Below are 11,536 nucleotides of genomic sequence, written 5' to 3'. Positions count from 1 at the left end.
CGAGTTTTGGTCGTGCTGCAGCCCCCTATAGCGCGTGTGACGTGAGCACCACAAGTGCACGTAGCAGCTATGCATTTGCTCCTGTTAAGGCTGTCATCATTTCTGTACGTGGCGAGTGGGAACTGCTGATGCATCACAGAGCCCCAACGATGAATAATCGTTGTCGTCCTCTTCATATGGATCATGTGGGCATTTTTAAATCCCACATGGGTTCATTTTGGTGCTGTTGGTACGTCCTGTGTTCATCACCCTTCTGACGATGACGCGCACATGGACTTGAAACTTTCTGAACCCACATCCTTCATGTCATCAGGTCAACTAAACCAAAAGTGACTGGGACTAGGACGTATTTAGCAGACGTTCGTTCATTCTGACGGACAACTGATAAGCCTATAAAAGCTTACATATTGTGGTTCAACCTGGATTGAATTATGTTTCATGTTGTTGTTATAAAGTCATTAGCACCTTCTACGTAAGCTGTAACAAATTACAAATACGCTTCAGAGTGCATACAGAAATGTCCTTTAACAGCACCTCAACGTGATTTTAGTGCCAGGATGTATCAGGTTAAATTAGGCCTAAACACCAGAAGTGTTTATATTTTACAAATGGTTTGACTTAAGTCAGTTGCAGAGTCCAGCGGAAAATAAGTCTGTAGTGCATACGTTTATGTTACATGAAACGTGTAACTTTGTTAAAGAAAAGAAAACACATAGTGAATACAAATACAGGTCATTATTTAGGGGGTTAGCCAGTACAGAGATAGTTCTTTAAGGAGCAGGTAGGGGTTGGACAATACAGATACAGGTCATTAAGGAGCAGGTCAGGGTTGGACAGTACAGAGATAGTTCTTTAAGGAGCAGGTCAGGGTTGGACAGTACAGAGACAGTTCTTTAAGGAGCAGGTAGGGGTTAGAGAACACAGATACAGGTCATTAAGGAGCAGGTCAGGGTTGGACAGTACAGAGACAGTTCTTTAAGGAGCAGGTAGGGGTTAGACAACACAGATACAGGTCATTAAGGAGCAGGTCAGGGTTGGACAGTACAGAGACAGTTCTTTAAGGAGCAGGTGGGGGTTAGACAATACAGATACAGGTCCTTATGGAGCAGGTAGGGGTCCGATGGTTCAGAAACAGGTCGTTCAGGAGGTAGGGATTAGAAAGTACAGAGACAGGTCATTAAGGAGCAGGTCAGGGTTGGACAGTACAGATACAGTTCATTAAGGCACAGGTATGGGTTAGACAGTAAAGATATAGTTCTTTAAGGAGCTGGTAGGGGTAAGACACTACAGATACATGTCATTGAGGAGCGCGTAGCCTATGTTTTGAAGACAGGGCGATAGAAGAAGAAAAGAGAACAACTGAAGTGATGAAAAAGGAACATCGAGATTCATTGTCACTTTTCCGACATGGGAATGACAATGCATAGACAGATATCCGCCGGGCCCTGGGCCCTGGAGAACCTCCACAGGGGGAGGGGGTCCCGGCACGAAAAGCCTTCTGGAAGCCCTGTTCCACCCGAGCGTTGGGCCAGAGCGTGGGCTGGTCCCCGGCCGCACGTCATGGAGCTGTGTGCCACAGGTGGAGCCGTCTTTGGTGGGTTGAACACTATGCGGATCGGATGGCTCCGGGGCAGCCCATCATAATAGACAGTGTGTTCATGTTACACACACTGGGGGCCAACACAGACCCACAGACACACAAAAGACGAGAGAGGTGAGGGAGAGGGCACGGGAGGAAGGGAAGGAAAGAGAGACGGCGGAGGGGAAGAGGAGGGAGAGTCAACGAGAGGGAAAGGAGAGAGAGACGGCGGAGGGGAAGAGGAGGGAGAGTCAACGAGAGGGAAAGGAGAGAGAGACCGTGGAGGAAGGGGGTTACATGAGTAAGAAGAGCGAGAGGTCAGAGGAAGAAGTGAGGTGATAGGGGGGGAGGAAGGGGAGGGAGAGGGAAGAGAGAGAAAAAGGGAGGGAATAAGAGGAAGAGAGAACTAAAGAATGAAACACCCCAGTGCTTTTTCACTACCCCGATCTCCCTTTATATCTCTATGATGGTCTAGTGGCTACAGTGTTTGACTCCCACCCTAAAAGGTTACGGGTTCGATCCCTAATGTCCACAGTCTCCCTGTAGTCATCCCCATACCTAATCCCTTCAGGGCATGTTTTTAACTAAAAGATAAATTTTAAATTAAAGTGTCTAGCAACTAAATGACAAAAACAGACGGTTCCTGCTAAAGGACCACTAAACTCGGTTTTTTTTCTTTTTTTGTGGGAAATAAAACCACCGTAATTCCGAGCAGGCGATGAGCTAGCGCTGAGTCATCAGCAGGACTTCACACAGAGGAAGGACGGCCACGACGCAACATGCCCTGACCAGCGTGTGAAAACGTGTGTGTGTGTGTGTGTGTGTGTGTGTGTGTGTGTGTGTGTGTGTGTGTGTGTGTGTGTGTGTGTGTGTGTGTGTGTGTGTGTGTGTGTGTGTGTGTGTGTGGTTGAGTGTGCCTGTGTGTATTTGTGTGTGGTAGAGTATGTGTGTGTGTGTGTGTGTGTGTGTGTGTGTGGTTGAGTGTGCCTGTGTGTATTTGTGTGTGGTAGAGTATGTGTGTGTGTGTGTGTGTGTGTGTGTGTGTGTGTGTGTATGTGGTGGAGTGTGTGTGTATATGTTTATGTAGGTGTGTGTGTGTGTGTGTGTGTGTGTGTGTGTGTGTGTGTGTGTGTGTGTGTGTGTGTGTGTGTGTGTGTGTGTGTGTGTGTGTGTATATATGTTTATGTATGTGAGTGTATTTGTGTGTGTGTAGTGGATTGTGTGTGGAGTGGAGTGTGTGTGGTATGAATGAATCAGGATCATACGCTACAGCTCTCGTCCTCCTCTTTTGTCGTGACGTGGACAAACAACGTGGAAGCCGTGTGTGCGTGTGTCTGTGTGTGCGCAGCCCATGTGTGCATGTGTGTGTATGACTCAAAGACAGGGGAAACACCAGCGAGAGAGGATGCTTTAAAAAGAGACGGGTGTTGTAATTACGTCCACGATTCTCCCGGCACTAGAGAGAGGCAGAGAATACAGGAGGGAAAGAGAGAAAGAGGTATAATTACCAAAGAAAAGCAGGAGAGAGATAGTGAGAGAGAGAGAGAGAGTTCTGTGACCCTGCCCACTAGTACAAAGCCATTCAACTCAGCCGGAGAGAGCGCACACCAGCAGAACTCCAGACGGATCTATCTCTGAGTGTGTGTGTGTTTCTGTATGCGTGTGTTTGTGTGCATGCACGCTTATGTGTTTTGTGTCTAAACCGGAGAACGAGAGAGGAGCCCGACCAGGACACCTTCTGTTCTTCAGCTTCCTGTCATCTCCAGCCTCTCTGTTGCTACCTTCTGATCCTCCAGGGCTGGTTCCCATACTGGAGTACAGCCTCAAAGGGACAGCTTCTTCTTCTTCTCCAACACTTCGGTGTCTCCAGAAGGACCCGAGCCCAATCCCAGAGCCTCGGCTGAAGACTTGAGAAGGGATTTCCGTATTTTGTTCCTCCAGAAACCTCAAACGGACAAGAACTTCTTTCTTCTCTTGACTTTCTCTTGCACATTTTATCGGTATTCCCTTCTTTTTCTTTGGCATTTTGCATTTTGCTTTCTTTGCCATCATGACACTCCTCACACACCTGGCGCACGTGTCCAAGCGGGCCCTGTGCGCTGTTTGTCCAGGTCCCCCCGCCCCCACCTCTCCCCAACTGCTGGGGGGGGTCCTGGTGCTGCTGGTCGCCCTGCAGTCGGCCACCTCCTCCCCCACCCCCGCCGCCGCTGTCGCCGCCGCCGCCGCCGCCGCCGCGTCCCTGGACGTCGAGCCCCCCTGCGGCTCCTGCGCCCTGGCTCAGCTGAAGAACTCCTCCTCCTCCTCCTCTTCCTCGCCCTCCTCCTCCTCGTCTTCCTCGGGCCAGACGGACATGGTGGAGGCGGTGAAGCGGCACATCCTCAACATGCTGCACCTGAGCGCGCGGCCCAACGTGACGCAGCCCGTGCCGCGCGCCGCGCTGCTCAACGCCATCCGGAAGCTGCAGGTGGGCCGCGTGGCCGAGGACGGCAGCGTGCAGATCCAGGAGGAGGGGCCACGGCCCGGGGAGACAGAGGGGGGCCCGCTGGAGCCCCCCGCCGAGATCATCACCTTCGCCGAGCCAGGTCAGTGTCTCCGCCGTGTGCAAGCCGCATGGTTTGACTATGAAATGGAGTCCGACGTTGCTCTGTGTTCGGAGAAGGCGTTACTTTAGAGCGCCTTGAGGGTTTGGACTAGGAGGGTTAGGGTTTGGACTAGGAGGGTTAGGGTTTGGAATGGGAGGGTTAGGGTTTGGACTAGGAGGGTTAGGGTTTGGAATGGGAGGGTTAGGGTTTGGACTGGGAGGGTTAGGGTTTGGACTAGGAGGGTTAGGGTTTGGAATGGGAGGGTTAGGGTTTGGACTAGGAGGGTTAGGGTTTGGACTAGGAGGGTTAGGGTTTGGACTGGGAGGGTTAGGTTTGGACTGGGAGGGTTAGGGTTTGGACTAGGAGGGTTAGGGTTTGGTTTAGATGGGCTAGGGTTTGATTGAGACGGGTTAGGGTTTGGACTAGAAAGGTTAGGCTTTGGTTTATATTTATGTTTATAGTATTGACTGATGAATGCTATCCATACTATCGGATCCCTGACTAAACACAAGACTGACAGAACAGACTGTACCTTTGAAATGTCCCTACTCACGCGCTGGTTACCAACCACTATCATTTCCACGTTAAATCAAACAAAACTGTTCTTCTCTTGGCTCAATCAAGCACATGTCCGGTCTCTCGTGTGTGTGTGTTGTGTGTTGTGTGTGTGTGTGTGTGTGTGTGTGTGTGTGTGTGTGTGTGTGTGTGTGTGTGTGTGTGTGTGTGTGTGTGTGTGTGTGTGTGTGTGTGTGTGTGTGTGTGTGTGTGTGTGTAATAATAATAACTCATTATATTTATATAGTGCTTTTCAATGACCCAAAGACCCTTGCAGCGAAGGGGGGGACCTAACTCACCACCACCAGTGTATTAGTGATGTTATGCTTTGCTTAAACATCTGAGTCCACGTGTATGATGTAACTATTACAAAATCATGTTCAAGCCTGTGTAATGATCCACCTGTACTGGGGTTGCTGAACTGGACAGGAAACCATGCAGTGCATGATCCAGGATGTCAGAGTGTTGCATCGGGACTGGTCCAGATGGAAAGAGTACCGTGCTGGTCTGAGGTGCTGTGCTGGTTTAAGGTACTGAGACAATGAGAGAGAAAGAGAGGGAGACAGAGAGACAGAGAGACAGAGAGAAAAAAGATGGAGAGAGAGTGCGATAGGGAGAAGAGAACGATGAAGGGGAGGAGAGAGAGAAAGATAAAGAGAGGGAGAGGGAGAGGGAGAGGGAGAGAGAGAGAGAGAGAGAGAGATGGACAGAGCGAGAGGGAGAGAGAGACAGAGAGACAGAGAGAAAACATACTCACAGAGACAATCAAGGCGATGGGCTGTCCGCTCCTGTGGCCACACGGCATCCCATAACCCCCTGCTGCTGCTCAGACATCCTTTGTGTTCGGAACAAACCCAGCGTCGCTTCAATGGAATTGAATCCGTGTTCGGATCCGCCATCGGACGCTCCGTCTGGGGGTCAGAAATGTGTGTTCCAGATCAGCATAGTGACGGTTCACAAACACACACGCAAATTCCTCGCTGCAATGAAACTATAGTTTCCGTTTGCTTTTTTATTTTTAAACGTGTCTCCTTAATGGTGATATTGAAGGAATACAATTTTGATTGGGGAAAGTGTAATATACTAATTAATCAATCGTAAAAAACATTCCTGGCCCAACTTGGGAAGGAAATGTTGAAGTTGAAAGTAGAGCAAAAGTTTTGTATTTGACATGCCGGAATGTTTCATCAGTGTTTTGTTCTTCTCCTTCTGGGGGGGAACCAAGGTTCTGCGCTGGGGTGCAAGACGTTCTAGTTGAACCCTGGGTGTACCGCAGAACCCCACAAAACCCGAATGACAAACACATTCTCCTGCCGTCTGTTTACTTACATAAATGCACACAATGGCTTCCGCACTATAAATAGTTCCCTCCTTTTAGAACCAAATGTTCAATTAAAAAAGTCCACTCAAAGGACCCGCCGAAATTAGGGAGACGGTAATGAGGTGTTTGGTTGGGGGGGGGGGGGGGGGGGGGGGGGGGGGGAGAGTGGGGTAGGGGAGGGTAACATACCCGGTAGGCTCCAGGCCGTACATAATCACCTCATTCAGCCAAATGTGGCCCACAGTAATTACTCTAAGGCCGCAGAGATGGGCGAGAGAGATGGGCGAGGGTGCATAGAGAGAGAGAGAGAGAGAGAGAGAGAGAGAGAGAGAGAGAGAGAGAGAGGGGAATTGGGTATGGATGGAGTGAGAGAAGAGAGCTCAGAGAAAGAGAGCGGAGAGGGAGAGGTAGAAGAGAAAGAAGAGAAAGGGAGAGATGGGAATGAGAGAGAGAGAGAGAGAGAGAGAGAGAGAGAGAGAGAGAGAGAGAGAAAAAGCATGAGAGAACAAAATGGAGAGAGGAAAAGAGAGAAAGGAGAAGAGAGACAAATCGATATAGAGAGGGTGGTTAAAGGACTCTACATGAGAGAGGAGGGGGCCCTGCTACTTCCTGAATAGGGACCCAAGGCTTGTTAAGGACGGGACCACAACAATCACTCAACCCCTGACCAGAGCATCTTTTTTTAGCATTGCATCTGAAAGATCCTGCTGAATATATTTAGCACCATTCAACCGCTCGCTTTCATGTTGAAGGCATTTTTCGGCCCATTCATTCAAACGATGGAACAAGAAAGAGCCATGGGGGGGGGGGGGGGGGGGGGGAGTAGGAGGCGGATGTGTTCTAATTATGAACTGATTAAGATGGGGGCAGGGGTGCTGCAAGCTGTGTTTTAGAGGTTAGACACTGTGTGACTAATTAAGCAGCTCTGTTCAGAAGTAACTAAGCAAGGACCGGATCTGAGGTATGGTTGAGTGATGGTAGTTATCTGAACCTCCTTTATTTCTGGGTTGTATTCTGAGGGTCCTCAAATCCATGGTGTAACACTTGGATCTGAAACAAGACGGTTACGATTTTGTTCAACTTTATGTGTTGTGCGACACATAAGGTATTTAGTCCCAACTACAATAGGTTTATCCTGAAGTATCCTTCTACTCTCTGCAACGACAACATACATACACAACATGCGTCCGTCCAAAAAATAAAGGATGAGCAGGATATTTAGGCCTCTACATCCGACCCTCAGCTGAAAGGTCCCTGATCTATATGTAGGCACCTGCTCTTGAATTTAAATAAACTCTTTTTTCTGTAAGTCACTTTGGGTGAAAGTGCTTGAATGGTCCTTGAATAGTAAACTCAAAACATAAAAAAGGCTGAATACTGCGGTGTTGTGGTAGTACAGCACAAAGGGCAGGACCATATACATACTTATCAAATAGTTATTCAACCGATAGCATGAGCCAATACCTGTTGTGTTCCAAGATAAACACAACCTGTTTCCAGGCCACCGCAGGTCAAAACCAGCTAAAGCCTACATCAAACAGAAACTTTGAATGGTTCTGGTTTGGATCCTGGCTGGTGTGGAGCGGTAGTGACCAGGTTACTGCCGTCAAACCCAGCTAAAACACAAGCCTTTCTCTACTTCAAACAGACACATTAGTTTGACCCCCATCTGAAAGGTTCTGACTTTTCTGTCTTTTGGATTAAACAGCTAGAAATTAGGGTTTTTAACTCCTATCCTAAGTTCTTTTTGATTCTTATTCTCAGAGCAGTTTGCCTCTATTTGTGTCTGTTTGTTGGTGATGCTTTATACTATCTCGGTTCCAATCCTCACAGCCATCGATCCATCGCTCCTGATCCACCCATTGATCCCTCAATCATTGGGCCACCATCCATCCTCCCCTTCCTCTATCCTTCAGCAATGTTTCAAATAGCCTCACACTTCTAACAGCGGTTGTCTTCTCCTTCACCCCCAGGTGATTCCCCATCCATGGTGACATTTGACATCACCAAGGAGGGCAGCGGCTCCTCTGTGGTGGAGCAGGCCAACGTTTGGGTCTTCCTCAAGCTAGCGCGGGGGAACCGGGCCAAGGGCAAGGTCACCCTCCAGCTGCTCCAGACCCCTCAGCGGGGGGCCGGCGGCGCTGAGATAGCGGTCTCCGAGAAGGTGGTGGACACCCGGCGCAGCGGCTGGCACACGCTTCCCGTTCCGCGTGCGGTCCAGGCGCTGCTGGACGGCGGCGACAGCGTGCTCCACCTGCGAGTGTCCTGCCCTCTGTGCGCCGACGTCGGGGCCACGCCGCTCCTCGCACCGGCCGACGGCGAGCACGCCAGGGAGCGCGAGCAGTCCCACCGGCCCTTCCTGATGGTGGTGCTGCGGGAGGTGGAGGAGCCCAGCCACCGGCGAGACAAGCGTGGCCTGGAGTGCGACGGCACCGCCGGCCTGTGCTGCAAGCGGCAGTTCTACGTCAACTTTAAGGACATCGGCTGGAGCGACTGGATTATCGCCCCCCCCGGTTACCACGCCAACTACTGCGAGGGCGACTGTCCGAGTCACGCGGCCTCCATCACGGGCTCATCGCTGTCCTTCCACTCCACGGTGATCAGCCACTACCGCATGCGGGGCTACGGCCCCTTCCAGAACATAAAGTCCTGCTGCGTGCCAACGCGGCTACGGCCCATGTCCATGCTCTACTACAACGAGGAGCAGATGATCATCAAGAAGGACATCCAGAACATGATTGTGGACGAGTGCGGCTGCTCCTAAGAGTTCCACTGTTTAGTCACTTCAGGCGGACGCTTTTGTCCAAGGCGACTCACATGCTTCATGACTTAACAGATTTCACGAGGGATGAGGTTGGAGGTAGGTCAGGATGGCTCGAGGATGCTTAAGGGTCCGTGGACATTGGGGATCGAACAGAGTGCGGGAGTTGTTTCGGCCCAGAGTTGAACACCCTAGCAACATCACTATCCTTCCCAGTTTCCTTTAAAACTTTTAGATAAGCATGGACAGTGGACAATACCGTCATTCCCACGCATAAATAGAAGTGTTGCTCTTCTGCTTACGGACGGCCTGTGCAAGGACTCGAGCCTGAAGCGCCTGCCAGAACAGCTCGGTCCTCATTGATAAATAAAAATATCTATTTTTGTTTAGTTATGAATGAACGTGTGGTCATTCACATGCAATGACATTCCCATGCGATGCCATTTCAAAGCGATGCCATTCCCATGCGATGCCGTTCCCATGCAACATAGTTCCCATGCAATGGGAATTTCTGCGCTGCATTTGGAATGCATGAAAGACTGGAGAATTCTATGCAACACAAGTGTGAATCTAATGTCAATCTTTTGTTGTGTTTGGCTAATTGTTATCGTTTTTTGTACATAATGCGTTTACGGTGCGTTTCAAGGGGTCCTTTTTGATACATAGTGTTTTGGAAGGTTAAAAGTGTATATAATCTCTGTTGGTAAGAGATACTTGACAGAATTATGTGTGATCAGGTATTGGAGCCAAACACCCAGAGCAAACATTTATTATTCATATTGTTATTAATATTATTATCATTGTTATTATTGTTGTAAAAATGTTGACGTTTGCACTTTCAAAAATGCTATTTTTTAAGTCACAGATTCAGCCTGCACTTCGAAAATTGCATCATTCCAATTAATATGAAGGCTATTGAAAGAAATTGCCAAAGATAGATGGCTGTTCCATTTTTGACGGTTTCTCCAGTGCTAACATGGCTTAGATGGTCTCCCAATGAGGCTACAACCTTCATCCAAGTCAATTTAGGTGAACTCACTTTTCGATAACGACCTCAAAGGTCTAACCTTAATGCATTATAAAGTGCTTCAACCACAGCCCATGAACTAAACACGGTTTAAGGCTTCGTGTAACAAATGACTTTGTGTTTTTTGTTGTTTTATAATTTATTTACCGTCTATTAATCATTTTCATATGGTTCTCCCATGATGTCAAGTAACACTAGACAGACTCTCACACAACCGAAACCTGTTTAACTTTTCACAGAAACGATTTAGTATTTCCATCAACACATAATGACAGACGTGTGAAATCTTTACTGGCATGAACGTTTAAAAGAATAAAGCAAAAAAAAAAAAAGATGAATGTCTTTAATTTCTCTAACCTACCTCAACACAACTCAACACAAAAAAATCAGTTTTAAGCTTATGCTGAACCCACAATCTATTTCTACATGTGCAAACAACAAAGATGTTACGCGAAAAATCCTGGGTTAGCTAAGGTAACATCGGGTCTATGAATGAAGGGCGAAATATTAATTGGGCTTGGGTCACTTGGCAAAAGCGATTGTGCGCTTAGACAGGCAGAAATATTCATAGCTGGCATCAACAGATTTATTGTTATACTATAGTTCCACTTTTTGGCAAGCTAACGAATATGTTGACCGACTGAAGTGTCATTTTCACAGTTTTTGCAATTACTCTCTAATGGAGTGAACTTTTCCTTTTCACAGAATGCATTAGTGAGAGGTATGGGGATGTCCAAGTTGTTTTTATTTTATTTCAACTAACACTTGACCCCCTGATGGTCAAAGACCAGACCAGTGATGATCAGTACACGAGGACACTTCATGATCAGTAACGGTGCTTTCATTGGAGGATGATCGTTTGATGGAAGACAGAGACTCTTGTCTCCAGGTGATCTGGCACTACGAGGTCACACAGGCTTTCCACACTTGTACAGAGACAGAGAAAGAGAGAGAGGGACAGCAAAAAGCGAGACAGAGAAATTGGGGGGGGGGGGGGGGGGGGGGGCGGAGAGAAACCTAACCGCCAGCTCTTTGTTTGACGGGTGAAAACTGGAGCAGGACTGTACAGACTGAACGGCTCCTGTTGTTTTTTCCTCTTTCCTTGAATGTCCTCTTTCGCCCACCCTTCTGCCTCTCTTTTCATGTTTTCCCCTCTTCTCTCCCCTCTTCTCCGGGGGTACATGCCGACGGGGTTATGAACTCTCCTTCTGGGTTTACGGCGCTGTGCCCCAAAAAGTCCTGCTGACCGGGAGGAGGTTGTGACCACTGTCTCTCTCTAAACAGACGTTCTGTTGGACTACTGGACCCACGGGGACAGATGAAGGGCCTCAGGGTGATTTAGCAAATACAAAGACAGGGTTGGCATGTGGGAGAACACGGTGTAGAGTAACCTTATTAATAAATGATAACAGGGGGCGACCAGGTGGTTCACCGGGTCGAGCGCGAACCATTAAGACCTAGTCCTCACCGCAGTCCTCCGGGGTACGATACCTGCCCGTGGTCCGTTGCTGCATGTCTTCCCCTCTCTCTCCCGTAACTTCCTGTCTTACTCTACAATAAAAACCAATCAGCACATCACTATCACTAAAGGGGAGCCCATCTGCCTCCAATTTGTTTCTAATGAAAGAGAGTACAGTTTTCTTTCAATATTTCTTAAAATCTCAGTTTAATAACGGTCATGAGATTGCAGAGAGAAATGCATTCCCCGTCT

At 48.5% G+C, this 11,536-nt stretch overlaps 1 protein-coding gene across 1 annotated transcript; it reads left to right on the top strand.

The window, feature by feature from the left end:
- Positions 1 to 3,002: 3,002 nt before the first annotated feature.
- On the top strand, positions 3,003 to 10,142 carry inhbab (inhibin subunit beta Ab). Its single transcript, XM_056596745.1, has 2 exons — positions 3,003 to 4,161; positions 8,011 to 10,142. Exons 1-2 carry the CDS (start codon positions 3,630 to 3,632, stop codon positions 8,799 to 8,801), a joined length of 1,323 nt encoding a protein of 440 aa, XP_056452720.1. The 5' UTR covers positions 3,003 to 3,629; the 3' UTR covers positions 8,802 to 10,142.
- The last annotated feature ends 1,394 nt before the right edge of the window (positions 10,143 to 11,536 follow it).

Source organism: Gadus chalcogrammus, chromosome 8, assembly GCF_026213295.1.
Source record: "Gadus chalcogrammus isolate NIFS_2021 chromosome 8, NIFS_Gcha_1.0, whole genome shotgun sequence".
NCBI lineage: Eukaryota > Metazoa > Chordata > Actinopteri > Gadiformes > Gadidae > Gadus > Gadus chalcogrammus.
The sequence above is the reverse complement of the archived record's forward strand: the minus strand, read 5'-3'. Positions and strand labels throughout refer to the sequence as shown.

Coding starts and splice junctions, on each gene's coding strand:
- inhbab (XM_056596745.1), top strand. CDS start 3,630: ATGACACTCCTCACACACCTGGCGCACGTGTCCAAGCGGGCCCTGTGC. Junction 4,162..8,010: donor CATCACCTTCGCCGAGCCAG/GTCAGTGTCTCC, acceptor CTTCACCCCCAG/GTGATTCCCCATCCATGGTG.